General features: G+C 37.8%; 2 protein-coding genes across 3 annotated transcripts in view; one reads left to right on the forward strand and one right to left on the reverse strand.

Moving 5' to 3' along the window:
- Positions 1 to 14,762, reverse strand: part of LOC135481726 (protein C12orf4 homolog) — a 44,342-nt gene extending 29,580 nt beyond the window's left edge. Inside the window, exons 1-4 of the mRNA XM_064761392.1 lie at positions 14,672 to 14,762; positions 11,836 to 12,029; positions 11,057 to 11,202; positions 9,883 to 10,064 (exon numbers count right to left, since the gene is read on the reverse strand). Coding sequence (XP_064617462.1) covers positions 9,883 to 10,064; positions 11,057 to 11,202; positions 11,836 to 11,995 — 488 coding nt within the window. The 5' untranslated portion in view covers positions 11,996 to 12,029; positions 14,672 to 14,762. The remainder of the gene's footprint in view (positions 1 to 9,882; positions 10,065 to 11,056; positions 11,203 to 11,835; positions 12,030 to 14,671) is intronic.
- Positions 14,763 to 14,814: 52 nt separating this feature from the next.
- LOC135481950 (mucin-5AC-like) overlaps positions 14,815 to 20,529 on the forward strand; it is a 47,849-nt gene continuing 42,134 nt past the window's right edge. Inside the window, exon 1 of one of the 2 annotated variants that reach the window (XM_064761738.1) lies at positions 14,815 to 14,856. The gene's annotated coding sequence lies outside the window, so the exon portion shown is untranslated. Of the gene's footprint in view, positions 14,857 to 20,170; positions 20,259 to 20,529 lie in introns of those variants that run through there. The other variant, XM_064761739.1, reaches the window with a different exon arrangement.

A 20,529-nucleotide genomic window follows, 5' to 3' on the forward strand; every position in this document is an offset into this window, starting at 1 on the left:
GAGTGAGAAAAATCTGTACTGATGAGTGAGCAAAATCTGTACTAATGAGCAAGCATAATCTGTACTGATGAGTGGGCAAATTCTGTACTGATGAGTGAGAAAAATCTGTACTGATGAGTGAGCAAAATCTGTACTAATGAGCAAGCAAAATCTGTACTGATGAATGGGCTAAATCTGTACTGATGAGTGAGCAAAATCTGTACTGATGAAGGGCAAAATCTGTAGTGAAGAGTGTGCAAAATCTGTACTGATGAGTGAGAAAAATCTGTACTGATGAGTGGGCAAAACCTGTACTAATGAGCAAGCATAATCTGTACTGATGAGTGGGCAAATTCTGTACTGATGAGTGGGCAAAATCTGTACACTGATGAGCGGGCAAAATCTGTACTGATGAGTGAGCAACATCTGTACTGATGAGTGAGAAAAATCTGTACTGATGAGTGGGCAAAATCTGTACTGATGAGCGAGCAAAATCTGTACTGATGAGTGGGCTAAATCTGTACTGATGAGTGAGAAAAATCTGTACTGATGAATGGGCTAAATCTGTACTGATGAGTGAGAAAAATCTGTACTGATGAATGGGCTAAATCTGTACTGATGAGTGAGAAAAATCTGTACTGATGAAGGGCAAAATCTGTAGTGAAGAGTGTGCAAAATCTGTACTGATGAGTGAGAAAAATCTGTACTGATGAGTGGGCAAAACCTGTACTAATGAGCAAGCATAATCTGTACTGATGAGTGGGCAAATTCTGTACTGATGAGTGGGCAAAATCTGTACACTGATGAGCGGGCAAAATCTGTACTGATGAGTGAGCAACATCTGTACTGATGAGTGAGAAAAATCTGTACTGATGAGTGGGCAAAATCTGTACTGATGAGCGAGCAAAATCTGTACTGATGAGTGGGCTAAATCTGTACTGATGAGTGGGCAAAATCTGTACTGATGAGTGAGAAAAATCTGTACTGATGAGTGGGTAAAATCTGTACTGATGATCGAGCAAAATCTGTACTGATGAGTGAGCAAAATCTGCACTGATGAGTAGGCAAAATCTGTACTGATGAGTGAGCAAAATCTGTGCTGATGAGCGAGCAAAATCTGCACTGATGAGTGGGCAAAATCTGTACTAATGAGCAAGCATAATCTGTACTGATGAGTGGGCAAATTCTGTACTGATGAGTGGGGAAAATGTACACTGATAAGCGGGCAAAATCTGTACTGATGAGTGAGCAACATCTGTACTGATGAGTGAGAAAAATCTGTACTGATGAGTGGGCAAAATCTGTACTGATGAGTGAGCAACATCTGTACTGATGAGTGAGAAAAATCTGTACTGATGAGTGGGCAAAATCTGCACTGATGAGTGGGCAAATTCTGTACTGATGAGTGGGCAAATTCTGTACTGATGAGCGAGCAAAATCTGTACTGATGAGCGAGCAAAACCTGTAATGATGAGCCAGCAAACCTCTTTTGCGTTCAGATAACCTTTCTCAATGGTGTGAGTAAGAAAGGTGATCATTTCCCAAATGCAAGGACAGCTGTGCATTAACAGACACTTAACTGATCCAGGTAAATATCACCTGCTAATTACCTTAATTCTTTTTAAGCTTTTTTTGCCAATAAACTGCCTACCATCAAGAAAATATACTGATCACATTAATTTGACATTGAACATGAAAATGGAGTAGATCTCGATTGATCAGTCCAACTCCATTTTGTTGAGATTCCACTAGATTCCCCCCCACCCCCCACCCCCCCCACCAACCCGCCACAAGATCTGCCTACTCAGACACAGTGACCTACTGACCTATTTCTTCCCCTTATCCACCTGGTTTTCTTCACCAGGCGAGTGCCACAGTTTAAACTCTTGGGTACAGTAAAGTGTTATCCAAATTGGGGCTCCCTGAAGGTTTAGATGCAAACAGGTTTACCAGCTTTAACATGTTGGTGCAAATATAATACTTAAAAGTGTCAATTGACAACTTTAAGTGGCTCAGCTACACAGGATATCATAATCTTAAGTTACTAATTCAGCTCTGGAAGTTCATTTTTTTTATGTCACCACTGGTTTTAATTTTTTTGGATTTCAAATACTATTTTTCTCCTAAAATCAGGCTGATGTTTCATGTTTGTAAAAAATGTCAGGTTATTCTGTGTTTATAAATAGACATCCTTTATGTAGAATGACCTAAATATGGTTGCCATGAAAATGCGCATGCCATCATTCCTACGTTAAGCAATTAAAATATGACTCAGACTGTACCAGTATCTAATTCCATGCAGGGTTTAAAATATAAGGTGCATACATGCACCTGAGCACCCAACTATTTAGTCATATGTACGTCTAGAAAATCTCCACTACACAAATATATACATAAATATACAGTATGCCCCAAAACATTATATAGACATATAGACAAAAAATATTCATTTTCTAAATTATTTATTTAATGATTCCCAGCAGGCCAATAACCAAACAAATGTAATGTTTATTCTCGTTAACAAAACTGATTTTTGAACCTTCCAAAATGTTCCGTGTATAAATATATGATAAGCCACATGTATACATATATTTTGAGTATTTGCATCTCAATATGTACATGTTTTTGGGACACACAGTACAGTCAGGTGCACCTGTGGGTGGAGCTGTCTTTCTTAAAATTCAACCCCTGTCGAGGTCATAGAAATCAGGTTAATAATGATAATGGGAAAATGGGATCCTGGCTGGATAAGCAGTCTCATGATACACTGAAATCCATGCACCACTGACTGGTTCTTGGCAATCACATGTAGGTGAAGGGGTTTTCCCCTAAGCTCAACCTGGCTTCATCCATCCATAAACCAGATCGCTTTGACATAAAATTTTATTTTTTCCTTAATTTAGTTTAAATTTACTGATGATAAAAGGGAATTTCAAATAATACACATTACAGGCCGTAAGTGAGATAAAGTTCAAAGACACTGCCATTAGAAGAGACAACCTCTGATACTATCCTCATTGCCCTGTTTCTGCTTATATGGTTGGTACATATAAACAGGTCTGATTACAGACGCCCAGCCAACATTTCAAAACCTTTTAAGTATTCTGAAGTCTTCAACCACACAGAGATACAGACAGATCTGTGATTTGCTTATGATGGATATACATCTGACAGGGAATTCCATGGACACTCCATGTACCTTAACTGGGGTTTGACCTTAAAATGAGGTATACAGGACAGTTCTGCATCCCTGAAGGTTGGGTGGAGGGGTTAGTATCAGTCAGAACAATGGGCAGGCAGAGGGACATAGTTGTATTATGGAAAACACAAATGAGACTGCTGCACGGTCAGTTTTCTAGTCATTTTTTCTTTAGCTGATAATTCTGAAATCTGTTGCATGTGCTTGAAGGTTCAGGCTCAGGCAAAATGTATGCCTTCTGCGTCAAAAAGATAGCATTTCAAACATGTCGGTGGTGATTCAGAGGTAAATGGTTGCCACCTGACAAAATCCAAAAGGAGACACTAGCAATCAAAAAGATGAAAGAAAAGATTTGTTTTTTTTTCCCCCTAAGAAACCAACATTGGAAACAATAGAGAATTATTTCTATCTTGTTAATATTGGAAAAAAGTTTAAATTTAAATGTAGGAATTTTATCCTAACATATTCAAATCATAAAAGCCAATGGATTACCATGGCTATCAAAAAATAATGAAAAGGTAGGTCTCATCCACTTTTACAATTTGATTGGCCCAGAATGGCACTTGTCTGCTAGAAAGGCAAGGTAATAATAAACAAGAACCAAATATAAACCACTCCCACACATCCATTTGTTTAATCCAGTGGGTGCCACAATTTTATCGGAAATATACAGTACAATTCAACTGAAAACCCAACAACTGAAGAAGTAACAAAAAATCGTGTCTTTTGAAGAGTGATCTATATCCCATTCTTGATGGTACACCTCCACTCATTGCCTGTTGGGAATTGGCCATCCAAAACCACTTAAGGTCAAAATTGCCCTACATTTTTCGGGAAATGATAGGATGGGAAGACCAAGAACTCTCAGAGCGAAGAAAAAAGCAATCCGATGAAACATTCAGAGTTATTTTAAAACTAATTACATGTCAGAAAATTTCCCTGAAATGACTGTAATGCAAGTTATTACTCCCACATAAATTGATATTCCCTCTATGCAAGTATCGCAGTGCCCAAGTAAGAGAGTAATAAAGATACTGAACTGAACTGATCACTATGGTAACACTTTGTTTGATCAGTCTTTTGAAGAATACTTAGTTGAATACATGGTCAGAGACTACGTGATACATACTACAAGTCTACTTAGACTCGCATTATCCCATGTATGATGAACAGTCATGAAAGGGAAATTAACTAAACCAGTAATTATTTATGTTACTGCTGAACATGAATGTCAATTCTGTGGAAATCAAGTAATTAGTGAAACACCAGTCCAGTGAATGTGAGGACAAAAAGACGCATATTCCAATAGTTATCCAATACAGTATATCCAAATGTGCGACCAAAAACTGGTGGGTTATCACCAAGTGGTTAAAGCACCGTTCACATTATTCAACATCTCCTGACCTTTGTTGGATACTCCAGTCAACTTTGTGTTGTCTGACATGTTCTGAAACACAGTTCAAGAGTAGCCAACATTGTTGCATTATGTTTGTGCATGCACCTTCTTCGTGCCACTTTTGTAGGGCCGTGATGGACCCGATCAACCAATAAAAGAACAGCTACAAATCATGTGACCTGGTTAAGTTCACCATTTCTGTATACAAGCTTGTGGCCAAATATATAGCTTAAATTTGTTGGTTTTAAAGTTGTTGTCGACGTATAAACCAAAGCAAAAATTGCCGTCTAAATCTTTTCGGTTTGACTTTTCTCATAATATTGGAAGAAAATAAATTTGAATTCCCAGTGTGCACCGTTGACGGCATTTGTTTCCACAATGTCATGAATGTAGAAGAGTTACCAACAGTGTGGGCGGGGCAGTGAAGAATGAAGACCTTACAGTCTAAAGTCAAACCAACACTTGCAACCAGTTAAGACAATATGCCAGAGAAAAATCACGGATACTATTCTTAAATCTTGGACTGATCATACTATAAGTCGCTGGGGATCTGGCCAAATCTTTATGAATCCAGGTCAGAAGATAAGTAGAGTATTGATAATGATCTTAATGAATTGTAGCACATTTTTGTCAAGAATGCCTTTTCGATTTCTTGCAATAGTTTATCTCCAGCTTCCGATAAATTGAAGTTCAGCAAGAGATGATGGGTGAAATCAGGTATGACTGTCATGGATTTCAACTGGGGTAAATCAGATACGAATGACTAGGATATAACGATCAAGATGAATTGCAAAGGTCGTAGGTTGCTTTATAGGCAGTCATACATAAAGTTTGTTGGAAATGACAATCCAGGCCTCCATCAACAGGACATTGGTAGAGAGATTCCACTGTGGCTTTCTCCATCTATAAACCTTAATGTCATCAAATAAATGAAATATACTCTTCTACCTCAGTAAAGTGTTACACCACATTCAAATAAATAACCTGAAACTAAAACCTGAATAAGAGCTCAGGTGAACTCAATACATGCCCAATCTAATATATTCCTATTTATATAGTAGATACAAGGTAAGTATGGGCAATCAGGCTACATGTACCATAGCAACCTGCTATAGCTACATAGCAGGCCTGCCATATCATCGCCTATCTATGTATCCACCAACTAAAAAGTGCTGAAGTCATGAATTTGGTAGTTTATAGAAATTAGTATGCACTAAGCGATTTAACACTGATTCTAATACACAATACACTAGGTCAGGCCATCATTAAAAATCTGTCTGTTGTGGGTGAAAAGCTATTGTTTTTAAGATTGGGTTGGTTAGTTCATTTTTTTTTTCTTTTTTGTCCCTTGACATAAATTACAGTAAATGGCCATGAGATTCTTTTCCTGATACAGTTGGTTATTTTCACACAGTCCCCACTTGTTGGCAATATGACGAAAAAGGAGAACATTAAACCCCACCCTCACCAAATAGCATCATGGAGGTTTGGGTCGCCAATCCACAACATATGGGATCAATTAAGTCAGTGAAAGGGAGGCCTGAAGATTTCCCGACAAGTCACATTTATATTTTTAATATCCATGATTTAAAATGAAGAAAGTATCAAGCAACAGTTGTAGCAAACCTGTAAATTCCAAGCTATCTCAAAGTATAATGCTGTCAAACTGGTATGCTAACGACTGCTTCTCTGGTTGTCTGAAATGTACCAGATACACTGCATCAGCCAATGCATGATACAGGAAACGGTCTTGTTCGCTCACAGGCCCATAAATAAATGTAACCAATTTGCATACAAAATGTATTTCAGCGATAAAGATCTGGTTGATAAGTATCTGCCATCAAGCTTTGTGAAAACAGAGGGGAACGTTTTCCAAACCTCTAGCACGTGTTGTTTCGTTACTATCGAAACTGTCCTCCCATTACAGAAGAGTTCTATTTCCCCACCATTTCAGTCTGGAAACCGTGAGCTATACACAGTAAACATACTCCTGGCAAGGTTTCTGAAACTAACATGCGTTCAAAACTCATTCTTGCATTGTTGTGACGCCAGATTGTGACACCTGACTGACATACCCGTACATGAGTAAAATTGCACTGAAAGTCTTTGATGTCTTTCAAACGGTCTATATTTGGTAGTTTCAATAAAAAAACTGCTACAAAAAAGAGAAAGAAGAGAATCCTATATGAGTTCCATTTTAAAACACATGTGGGCCACACATATACGTAGGTGTAATGTATGCTGAAACTGGTTGTCAGTAACATCCATTGTAAATGGCTTGTATCTTGACAAAACTGTAGGGATATATTTTCTTCACAAGGAGAAATAAATTATGGCAGGGACTGACAGAATCAGATTTAGTGAATGCCTCCCGATGACAGGGAAAGTTATTTTAGCTACAGGGTGGCTAAAGCAAGTGTAAAACTGTTGCCTTTAAATTGCCTTTGACAACTTCTTGGTAATTTAAATGTGGGTCTGTACTAATGTCAAGGATCTCCTGAGATAAATTTTTGTGTTACACTTATAGTTTTTAACACAAAGTGCTTGCAGTTAAATGTGTATTTGACATGCCACTCTGTTCCCTTAAAGGTAGATGATAACAATCTCTAGATAGTTTTAAAACCTGTTTTCATAAAACAGCGACCATAAACTCAAGATGCATCAGTTAAACATTGTATTTGCATGTTTGATGACCATTGTCAGCTTCCTCTTGCAACAATTTTTAAACAATGTTTTAGTGCAAAGCCACTACGATCCATTCCTACTCACACACATGTGCATAAATGTCATTACAAGTAACTGACGGCTTACAGAATTCAACAATGACAAGATAGATGAACTTATTTTCATTTACCTGCTCCTTGGAATAATGAGTCGTCACAACTATGAAATCTTTCACCAAATGTAGACCAGAAGATAGGAGTTAATAATTTTATGCAATGCCACCTCTGACCTTCCCAGTGAAGTCTGTACATTTTCCTGGGTCTTGATGCCAAATCATTTCAGTAAAGCCAAAATATACCGGTCATGTACCGGTAGTTTGACACTCTTCACCCAAATTTCCACACAACAAATGCTATTCTTAGATCATTAGAGCCTACATTAGAGTATATGTTCTGATGCAAACAAGCTGAGCAAAAATGGGTTTTCTTACGAGAGCAGGCCTGTAATGCTTAGTCTAATTTTGTTAAGTGGGGGCCGTACAGAGGCTGAAGTTTAATGATGTTTCATTTAATCTACTGCAGGGGCCAAAAGAAAATACATTTCATAGAATCCCCGAAAAAAGTCTGAGTTGTCCCAATTTTAACGTGTCAATTGAGTTACCAGGCATATATAAAGACTGGGAGTCAATGGATCTGGATTCAAGCACCAGTTACATACAACTTCATTGACATTTTCATTTGATTTATAGAAAAGTATTTATTTAATTTTAAGGCATACTCAAGAATGTTTCACTTATGCAACAGCAACCACCATTATGGTGGGAAGAAAGCGGGCACAGCCATGACCATCCGCAGATTGCTGCCAGAGATTAATATACCCACATGTACACAGAATAACTATAGACATGGTAAAGGAAATTTAACAAATTCGCATCTCAAATTAATGTACAGTGTACACACGGTAAAATCAAAAAATTGAAAGACAGCATTATTACAGTGTTTACAAAATATTAGATACAAAAAAAGAAGGGTATTCAGTAACTTACAGAAAGTCTGTCAAATTATTTCAGCACTTCTGTAGCTCAAGTTACATAAATATGAAATGTAGGACTAATGAACTTTAACTACTATGAGAGGATTTTCAACATCTGATAAACATGTTTAAAATGACCTGCAAATGCTGTGTGATGTATACGTTTTAGGTGGCTGATTATTGCCTTGAAATGCACATTTATGATACTACTTTCTCGAAATAGATGATTTAGCATCTAGCATATATTCATTCAAAGCTAAATCATGATTTTGCTTTCCACTTGTTGATGGACGTCCTTGTAGTTTTAAATTTCTACATCTAACTGTGTGTGTGATTACTGGAGCAACATCAAAGGCTTGTCTCTAGTGGTAAACATTCCATCTTTAACACTGGCAATACCTAACAAACACCATACCATTCATTCATTTGTGCCACAGTCAGTCTTCACAATAAACACATTCAGCTGTACACAATTTAGCTGCCTTGGTACTGAAATCAATGAAATTTACACTAACGAAACTTTTTTTTAATGGTTTCTTAAACACAAAGACATTTTAATTAGTATAGCTGTTTCATGCAACGGGCGATAACATGATCATTTAACGTTTTCTGCTGTCTAAAAACATATCATTCTCATATGTTACGCTGCATTGGGTGTAAACTTGCTTTATGGCCATGAGTTAAATACACCAGAAATTAATAAAGCTTAGAATTGGTAGCAAGGCTACCAAACAGTTCGCCTGAATGAAACACATAAATGCAAAACTTCAGCTCCCATGAAGGAGCCTCCATGGCTTAGTTGGTTAGCGCACTAGCACAGTGCAATGACCCAGGAACCAATATGGTTGCTGTGAGTTCAAGTCCAGCTCATCCTGGCTTCCTCTCCGGCCGTAAGTGGGAAGGCCATCCAGCAACAGTGATGGTCAAGGGTTTCCACCAGGCTCTACCCGGTTTCCACTTGAAATATTCTTGAGTACGGTGTAAAACACCAATCAAATAAATAAATAAATCAATGCAAGAACTGAAAACACACTCCTTGCATCATCGTGCTTTACATGCATGTAAAACTCCAGGTCATCAATACATACAAGATGTATTTTTTTTTAAGACACCAACACCAACTATTTACCAGTGATTCTAATACACAATACACTGAGGTAGAAATTCAGTAATTTATGGTATTTAATATGCACACACAATCAACGATGGAATATTCCCCACTGTGCTATTCTGCACATGTGTGCAAACCCTGAGCTCAATACATGCAGTGTTTTTTGAGAAGCCACCCATAACACTTTGTTTAACATTGACTTTCATACACAATACACTACCTGGAGTTCATTAATTTACGGTACTTAATATGCACACACAGAGTCAACAATAGAATATCTCTCCCTCTCTCGTCAATACCTGCAGTGCTATTTAAAATACAACGCCTAACACTTTGTTTAAGACTGTTTTCTCTATTACTGGATGCCAACGTCAACCCTCAGATTATGACTATTTAATATAGGTTGGCTTAAAAAGTACACTGCTTGGAATCACTTGCATTAAGCAGGCAATGTTTCCCATTACCTTATCATGACAAACACTTCACACAAGTTACTACTACCTTTCTTCCAAATGTTGAAGATCTTTATCTCTCTGTTCTATGAGATCTTCCATGGATAAAGCGTATGTATGTTCAAGATTAAGGAGTGTCTCCAATGCTGGAGAGTGGATGAGGGTGTGGTAGACATCGCTGAACACTTGCTCATTTGTCACTTCTTCTGGCTCAGCAAAATCTTTGACTTCCTATGAACAAAAACAGGGATCCAAAATGTGTTTGATGGTTTGATGCTAGAATGTACAAATGCTGCTAACAAACACTGAAAATTATGAGGAAGGTACAGTGACTCTTCAGCCATATTGCATGTTTGCAAGGTGTTATTCAAGGATATTCTGAAGGCATTATTCTGGGTTGACCGATAAAATTATACTTTTTGTGAAGCCCTCAACCTGGCAGAAGCAGTTTTGTCCAAAAACTTGAATTAACAATGTTCATAAATTGCACTGAAAGTTGCTCTTTCATATGTGAAAATTTTGAGGCGTTAGGGTTTGTTCTAATGGAGGAGTGACAAGACAATGGGAGAGTGACAAGATTTCGTGAAGGACTTGTTGCATCGCAGTAAAACATCAAAGTCTCACTGAATCACATAATCCAGTACATGAACGCACCACTTACACATGTTCAGTTGATCAACTGCTTTAGATAGTCTCTACAGGAAAACCTCTTTTTTATGGTGTTTAATGCTATACTGAAGAATTTTTCACCTGTAAAATAGTAACCAGGCTCATGGAAAGAAGAAACTGAGTTTTGGCTATGAACATGATAAACCACAAGTCTAAAAGTAATACCAATATGTAGAATCAAGCTTGAAACCTTGATAGTCAGTAACAGATTGGCTGCAGAGAGAACAACACTCTTGCTGCCCAAGTCATTCTACTAGGTTATCCATGAAGACTCCTAGCCCTTGACCAATGAGATGAGGCACTGAAATCAGAGCTCTTGCTAGTTCAGATCTTCCAACAAGAGGTTTGTCAGAGAGCTGTCTAGGTGCATAGTACCTGGGACTATTATACAATAAAACAATAATCCCAGACAGTACTAACTCCTACAAGCTTGAGATTACAACAGTACAATACAATGATACTGTTGTATGACTTTTATAAGCCTAGATACAGGTTATTAAAACATAATCAATGGCCAAAAGTAGCCAAGAGCAAAATGGTTGTTGGAATATCACCTCTGAGAAAGTTTTGGTCCATTTCTCCACAAGTTGGTCCACATTCACTTCTCCAGTCTTCACTTTATTGATGACATCCATGGCATTTTTATCATGTAGTCTGCTGGTTTCTTTGGATACAAAGTCCGCTAAAGATTGCGTCAGCTCTGCACACAGAGAAAGACATAACAAGACTTTACAGAAGTTTTCCTAAAATTACCAAAGGAGAGTCATATACAGTACATGACTTAAAATATTGCCCAAAAAAGTGCATGTAAATGCCATAAAATATTACTTTTAGTGCTTACACTGACTGACATTTTTCCAGTTGGGTATAATCTTATCTTCCAAGCAAACCTCAGAATACCTTTGTATGATCTGTAAAACTCTCTGTAAAAATCAAAATGTACAGCTGTGTCATGGGTGAATCTTTCTGTCATTTGGCATAGCGGACATGTACATAGAACAGTATATACTTTCTTGATCAAATTCAGTTACTAGTACTGCAAATTTCTTTATTTATATATTTTACTGTGTGTTACAGTACACTCAAGAATTTTTCTCCCATACCATGCCAGTCAGTTATATGGGTGGAGGATTTTGGCAAGTTACAGACCAACTTTACACCAGGTGATGTACAGATTTGCACACCACATTGGTGGAAGGCAACTGGTCTGCACTGAACATTATATCACACAAAAATGCCACAAGCGTCACTGTTACCAAGGCCCCATGAGCCGGGTTTTTGGTGTGAATTTAGTTCCTGGGCCTGATGACAAGAAGCTCAAATCAGCACTTACCATCCTCAACATAACAAGGCAGATTATGTGCTTTAATCAAACGTCCCACCAAGTCGCTAACAGGCTGACGTAGAGGTATCATCACTGGGATAGTTAGCTTGGAATCCAATCCTTTGGAACTGAACTTAAACACAAAATCCTTCTCTGTTGAGACAGGCATGTTTCTGCTAGTGTTGAAGGTGAAAAGTTTTCAACTGAAACACAAAAAATAAGCATAGTAAGTCTCCATAAATCTTCAGGAAAATGTACATTGGGGCCTCATCATAGATTTAGCCAGAATTTGAAATCAAGCCGTTTCATTCCCAATTTTCCCTATGCCTCAGCATGTTAATTTTGACAGAATAGGACATTTCAATGACACTGAGACACCCCCCTGGCTAACCCTATGGGCCTGACTACCTCAAAAAGAAGATGCTCCTGAACCACCTGGGCTGAATTCTAACACGTGCTGGTTATTTTCCAAGGATGAGCATCTGTTTCTGCTGGACTAAGGACTATTCCATTCCCTCCCTCCCCCAACTAAACATGATATCTATCACAGCTGAACATAAATACAAGATGTAAATTAACCACTTGTTGTTAAAGGCTTTACTCAGGAATTCCTTCCGTGACCAGGGTAAACCACCAACTTATACCCTCTCATTGATGAGCTTGAAAAACATCTTACACACATGTATATGCTATTAATGCCAGCAGTAAATTCTCCCTCCACCCTGATTACAAAATTATGATCCTTAAGTGTGCCAAATTAGCAGGAATCTCCACCGTTATGTGATGTCAAATCTAATTATTTATCTGTTTCATAGGCGTTTTACATCAAACTCAAGAAAATTTCACTTATATGACTACGACCAGCATTATAGAGAAAAGTGGGCAGAACCTGAGAGAAAACTGGGCAGAGCCCAAGAGAAACCTACAACCACATGGCTTGCAAACCTTTCCACGCATCAACGGAAAGTAAGATGTCATTCCTAGGGCATAAAAAAAGTGTATTCTACAATTGTGAGATACTATTTTGGACTTTGAGCGAAAAAAGGCGTATAGGCTGAATTAAAGTGGTAGCGTCAATCTTTGTGGCTAATAGCAAACTAGGTTACATTGTAGATTTAAGATCTGTTTCATTTTTCCCATCTCAGCATTCAGAAATACAGATCAGTACCGTCCTACTTGCAAGCATGTGCTGTCCACAATATGTCCAAAATACAAAAACATGTTTCCTTTAACTTCAAAGTAATTCTGACTTCACATCACCTACATGTAGTTATTCGTCAATAATAATGGCAATAACCTTCCAGTTAACACAAATGCATATGTCGCAAAAAGAGCAAGCTAACTCTACAAGCCACCATTTTTAATGTGAGATGGCTGCACTCGCGATCACCCTCAAATAGATAAACTCGTGGAATGTTTCTATTGAAACGAAGAAGATTACACCATTAAAAGAGTGACCGACAACTTGCTGCTTTGTTTTAATAATGAACAAAAAGATCTATGAGCAACTACTGTGAAAAAAAGAAGACAACCTTATTTTCTGAGTCACAGTTTGAAAATGGTGGTTGAGAAGTTGGCTGCTGTCTGAGTGAGTGTGTCAGCTATATTTTTGAACTACGATGTTATGTTTTTTACAGCCAAATTGACATTTCAGGAGTCGCCCCAGTTCACCTAGATATGGACGACACTGAGTGGGGGCTCTCGAAAACTTACTAAAAGGCAAGATTTTACTGTACTTGCTACACAACTCGCATACACAAGTCTGTCAGCCCAACAGCGCTGTTAGCAATCGCCCTATAACCCCACCTGTTAGTTGTGTTAGCTCACAAGAGTCCCTACTCTGTCTCGTCTAAACCTGTGTGAACTCCTGTGTGAACGAAATTCCTGAAATGCCTGCTTAGTATAACGCAAAAAGAGGTGATATGAATTCAGAACTATTACAAGATCATTGGAAACCTGTTTTTGTTGCATAAAAGCTTTGACACTTTGAGGTCAGCACAGGGAACAGGACTGAGACTGAGATACCCAAAATTCTTATGTGGCTCTATGGTGGGGGAGAAACTCAGAATCAAGCAAAATGTATTACTTTAAAAGAGCTAAGCTTATAGTGTAACGCAATCAATGATCACAGTGTTATTAAAATCAATTATAAGTACAGAGGTTACTTTAGCCATACACTAAAAGACCCATGTCCTGCATTTTACCAGTATCTCCTATGTACATGCATTTAACACTTCTATGGATTTATTTATTTCACTGATGTTTTATAGCGTACCGGTACTCAAGAATATTTCACTTATATGACAGAGGCCAGCAATATGGTGGGAGGAAACCTGGCAGATCCCAGTGGGAACCCACGACCATCATCAGGCTGCTGACAGACCTTCCCACATATGGCAGGAGAGGAAGCCAGCATGAGTTGGGCTTGAACTCCCAGCGACCGCATTGGTGAGCGGCTCCTGGGTCATTACGCTGCACTAGGGCGCTAACCAATTGAGTCATGGAGGTCCCCCACATTTCTATTGAAGCTGTATGTATAAACTAAGGAAATCACCACTTCTAGTGACAGAAGAATGTTAAAACTATCTCTTATTTATCACCACATGTTATCCACTCCGGATATATAAATTATGAGCTTCTTAAATAAATGACAAACATGGCTCGGTATATTATGTTAATTTCAACATTTGGATGGGGGCGTGGTCTGACAGCTCCCCACATGGTTCACCACAGCCTCCTTCGCGACATCATACAAGAAAAGAATCAAATGTTTTTAACAGCTATGTCTTTTTCAGGGCCTGAATCACGACACGAATCAATGAGAAAGATGAAATGATTTCATTACCAAAGATATAAAGCCCAAGATTAATCAATATTAACAGAAAACATGCTTATTTCAGTGTGAAGTCCGTAACGTTCACCCGGTCGGACGCCATTTTCAATCCAGGTGAATTGTGGGAATCGCCAGACGAACTGGGTCATTAGAGATGGAGGAAAATCGGTCACCGGCGGAGGAAAATAAGCTGCCTGGTAAGATGTTTGTGGATTTTCTTAGTCATCCATATTCAACACAGCCGTTAAACAGTGTTAGCTAAGCAAGTATTTACCACTTAATTTTGGACTGGTGTTGTGTGTTGAAGGAAAACGTTTAATTTCCACAACGGGACTTCGAACTGGGGAATCTAGAGCAGGATTGATGCTTTGTTCAGAAACTAGGTCACCATACTTCAGCAGGCGCGTCAGACGAGAATTTTCTAGCAGCCTTCGTCAGGTTTTACGTCAACAGCGTCTGTCATGCTGGAAAAAAGAATAGCATTCCTTGGCCGATATCCCAGCAGTCGAATGGATATAGGCAAAATGTTAGTGATATTCTTTGAACAGTTTTATTATCGCTGGGGTCACGCACTCGTGTACAGACTATCATGCGTGGAAAAAAATAGGTCACTGTATTGGGCCATCAAACGTGGAACATGCACAGACCTCCCCCTGCGTGCTTGTGCCCTTTTGGGTTTGGGTAAAAAGGAACCGCTTTATTAGGGCAATAGCTCTGAAAGAAGACAGTACATTTAAAATAAAAAAGCAGTCCAGAGCTTAAGTTCTACGTAGATTCTATAATGGAATAATTTTGCAGGCTTGCCACAAAAAATGGCATTGATAGTAACGATAGGCAGATTATTTCAAGACAGATGCTTTTTGTTTGACCTTTTGACTTCATTTATCACCTTAAACCTCTAGATTTTGATAGACAAGCATATTTTCTGAGTGGCATTTTAAGTGAATATGCTTAATTTTGGATTTCAAGTTAAGATGATAATGTATGTACCGGTACCGGTATAGAATAAGTTACAGTAAATGTCAGGTATTGCTATATTTTAAAATCTTAAGTGCAAGGTTAAAGACAAGTAACAACAGTTCAAGGAATAATGTGAAAAGTTATGTACATTCATTACAGCATTTTCAGAAGCAAATTTATGTTTTCCAAATGCTTTCGCTTTTATTTTAATTAGTAGTTTTATCTATTTATTTTCTCACCTGTTGTCAAGAGTAAAACGTGTACCCCAAAGAAAACACAAATTGGACAAATATATTCTGTTTGAATTCTTTTGCATGAAATAAAATAAAGACAACTAAGGGGGAAAAAAATCCATAAAAATAGCATCTTGCCTAAATAAAGAAATAATTGCTTCAAAGTACATGTAGTTTGTTTTAAATTGTACATGTACTTATAAGACTGTACTTAGTAAGACAATACCACCTCCAGGTGAAAGGATATCATAGCTTTAATACACATACACGTGTGAGTACTTGTATTATGTATGGTTGTAAACATTTTGTTCATCATCATGACTGAACCGAAGGACTAGGCTATCTCGCCGAAAGTTATCTCAGTTAAAAACTCTCTCATTTGTCTCATTGTCTCATTTGTTGACAGGGTAGGAATAAATGCTGTATTATGCCAGCCTTTTCCCTGTTTCAGATATTAAAAAGGGTTTGTTTTTGTTTGGTAGATTATTATGATGATATTTTTTTTCTTCTTTTACCTTTGATGTCAACATTTAAAAATGGGTGGTAAACATTTGGCTTCTGGGTTGATACCTAATTCTGTCTTAAGAAAGATGTTAAAGTCATCATCTGTAAGCACTGAGTGTTATGTTACCAGTAGCCAACCTACTCACCGACTGTTTACACTCCATCTTAACATTGCCCTGAATATAAATTTGTGCCTCTATAATACCATACCCATTACTCATCCGTCAAGTAACTGTCTATGTTAGGAAAAAAACCTTTCGGTAACACCATCTTGACTGATGCGTTCAGCTCATCATCTAAAACTCAGTACCTTATAAAGCTGTGAGATTTGACAAGATCAGTGCATTATAGTGCTATGATTTCATATCCATTGTTCTGCGAGTTGATATATTTTCTCCCAGAGGTGAGTCGTTGCATTTTGGAAATATTGAAATGTAATTATTTATTGCTAGTAACGGAGCACTGGAGCCGTCTGAAATGAAAACGCTATAAATGACAAGGCTTTTAAAACAGAAAAAACGATGGTTGAGGAGGATTACACAACATTGCAAGGAGGTGAAACTGAGCTACAACATTGTTTAGTCTGAATCAGTCAAGGGCACTAACTTGTTTACCACATACTGTACCATCATTTGCAAGAAAGAAAGTATCAAAATCAACAAGTCATACTCCAGAAAATATAACTTTCATAGCTAGACCATGGGTACTATTGAGAAATCCTGTTTGATGGATTGATCAAGTGCAAAGAGACCAATCATTAGCCATTGCACACAGTTTTTGCATTAGCTATTGCAATTTTTGCATTAGCTATTGCACACAATTTTTCACAGCCGTGTGAAAAATTGTGTGCAATAGCTAATGCTTCATGACAAACATTCTTTCAGTAAACTTTGATACAAATGGTATGTAACTTGTTTTTATTTTGTTGTAAATGAATCTTAGTGTTTCTGGTTTTCATTCTTCCAGTGATTTTATTTGTTTTTGGAGAAATATAATTTGGTTATGCATTGAAGCAGCAAGCTATGTTGTCTTTCCAAAAATAGTTTTGACCTCAAATTTTTTTCTCTGATTATGAAAAGGTGGTCATGCTTGTAATGTTTGACTGGTTGTCATCAGTTAAGAACAAAGGCCTGTTCACTTGACTGTCATACATAGCAACACTGCCAAGGCCAAGTGTTTGCTTCATAAACCCACTCCTGCATTATGTAACACAGTAATATTGGCAGTTATAGTGCATGTGCAAACTCATTTGTTTGCTAAGCATGACAAGATATGCTCATGTTGTGTACTTTGTGCATGATATCAGCAGTACTAGCTGACTTGATTGGGTGGGGTGTCTTGTCTAGTGTCTTCGGCATGGGTTTCCAGTTAGGCAGCACTGTGAATATGTTGACAATAGGACCAGGATGCACAGTCATAATCTGATCAAAAAATGTTTTCTGTTTAATGTAAACCCAACCAACAGAAGATTTAAATAGCTGGGAGGTCGATTTCAGTTTCATTTGTTTATGTTTTTGGCTAAAACATGTCCTGTAATTACATTCTAAATTCAGGAAGTTGAAGTCATCTGTAAGTTATTTTTGGTCTATCCTTGTGAAAGCTGTTATTTATTTATCATTATTATTGTATTTTTTTATTATTATTATTTTTTTTTTTGTGGTTTCTGTGTACTGCCATTAAGCACATCGTGTTTATACAACTGAAATAGGTCTCGTAATTTTTGGCATTGACCATGTTGATTTAGTGTTGTCGTTAGGCTATGTTTCAAATACATGTACATCTTTCCGTTCACCATCATTTTGAAAGAATGAAAGTGATCGGAAAAGATAATTAACCTCTGTGGTAATAATATGCTGTACAGTATATATGATAGATATTGCAGTCTTCTCCTGTACTTGGTGCAATATTGAGAGATGCCAAGTGTTTACTATCAACCCATAACCTAGTTAAGATGACCTCCTCCACAGGGCTGAGGAGATCTGGTCTAAGAAGTCAGATACATGTAGCTTAAAGAAAGCGGATGCTGGTACAGTGTGATCTTGAGATGTTTTGTTGGTTTGAATTCAGACAGGAAATTCCTGCCATAGTCCGTCTTTGGGTAATCTGTTTATGTAGGCTGGTGCGATATTAATGATTTAGAAGAAGCTGGCCAAAGATAATTTTGTCTTTCACGTTTCAGCTATGGTTTTCATTAGTGGTTAGCCTGAAGCTGAGCTTCTATTTCATGTGAATGAGGACATCGTGTTTTGCAGCTCCACATGTAATTCTGTAATGATGACGTTTCAGCTGTTTCACTGTTACAAAATCAGGCATATATTGGCACGTGCAGTTTAGCATTGGAAGTTGTTCTGTGACAGGGCTGCCATTGGTCTGCTTACATGTACAAACAGACATATAAATAGAACCAAACCATGCAACCATGCACTATGCAGGGAAAAAGCTGTAGCTTTTATATTGTCTAACATATCCAGGAAGCTCCATTTGCAGTTCTGACTTGATCACATCCATAATACACACAATATTCCGGAGTTGTAGCATTATTGTAACGCAGTGACGTGCAGCGTTGCTCTAAAAATGGAGTTTATTTTCGCATGAAAGGACTTGATTTCTCTATGTTAAATTCATTGCAATATGTTCTAAATGCATCAATAAATAAGCTACCAAAATAGCATCCATTGATCTGCCCTGAAGATTTGCTTATACATGTACATGTAATAACCTGAATGCTCCTCAAGATCGCACAGGAAAACATTATATATGTTTTTGTTTCTTTGAAAATTCTTAAAAAACATTGTCTTTAATCAATAGGAAGGCTGTCAATCTGTCTTCTGACAAAAAAGAAAAATTAAAAAATAAAATTCTTGAGTGTTGCGTTAAACAAAAATCAAATACATGTATATAATAGCTAACAGTGTATACATGTCCATGTACATATTTTAGTCTTATTTTATTTTAAGGTATCAGATTGTCCCACTTCATGCTGGTGTGTTTTGAAACATTTTCTTCTTTCTGAAGAGAGACTGAATTTCTTTGTAAGCCTGTAATTTTGATAGGAAAAAAACTGGGGCAGTGATTGTCATGTATAGTGTTTCTGGTTCAAAAGAAGTACACATTTTCCCACACAGATGAACGTTTTTGGTTACCCAGCGGTGTACCTGGGCCTTTTTATTACCTGCCCCAGGGTGCATAGTGCAGTGGGTGGAGTAGTAAATGGCTGAACCATAGTTTCTCTGGCAGACAAAGGCTGATAGCCCTTTGTAACTCTCCACTCTTAAGCTCCACATATTTTTACTGCATCCTTGTAGCAAGGCAGGGGAATTTGTGTGGGCAGGCGTTTGTGCCTCACGAATGTGTATCAGCCCAAAGGCTGAATACACTGCCAATGCCACCTTTGCTGAATATATTTTCTTGTGTGGGAAATTGAATTTTGATTAAAAATTTGTGTTTCTTGTTTTTGTCCTTTCTTTGGCAAAGTGTTGGAAATACACGTAACCCTCTTAAATATTGACTGGGCGCTCAGTGACTGGTAAGGCAGTTCACCTCAGGGTTACTGTGATAACTTGAGGTTCTGTACGAGGGAGACCCACAAGTTCATTTTATTTAACATTATTACCTTTTTCAGACCACCATGTGATGTTACAAGGTGTCACCTTTCGCTTAAGAACTGACCAGTTTAACATGTTTTATTTAAAAATCTGACTGACAGGTGTCTGGGCCAGGACTGCATCCCGCCCTTGTAGAGCCATTTGAGGTCAGACTGCACCATTTGCCAATGATGTCTGGCTATTTGCTGATATAGGCCATGTCCTGGTTACTGGTGTAGGAAGTAAACCCTTACGCCCTATTATCAGGCTTAAAGCTTGTGGAGTTTTGGTGTACTTCACCATCTTAACTGGAGACAGGTAAACAGTTACTGCGTGTAGACAGTGAGCCCTTCAGAGAAAACTGTACCAAAGGTAACTGTAGAAGTAACTCCTGTTATCATTGTCTCTCCTCCCCCCATCATTGGCTCTCCCACATTGCATTGCTAGCTTCCCAAATGACAAGGCTTAATAATTTTTTAACTACATGTTATGTTATCATGCAAAAAAGAAAGATGATGGTAGCTTTTTCCAGATACTTTAGTTTTGTTACTTAGTTTTTGAAAAGTATATCCAAAGACCATTCAGTGGA

The sequence above is a fragment of the Liolophura sinensis genome, chromosome 1 (assembly GCF_032854445.1).
Source record: "Liolophura sinensis isolate JHLJ2023 chromosome 1, CUHK_Ljap_v2, whole genome shotgun sequence".
Lineage (NCBI taxonomy): Eukaryota > Metazoa > Mollusca > Polyplacophora > Chitonida > Chitonidae > Liolophura > Liolophura sinensis.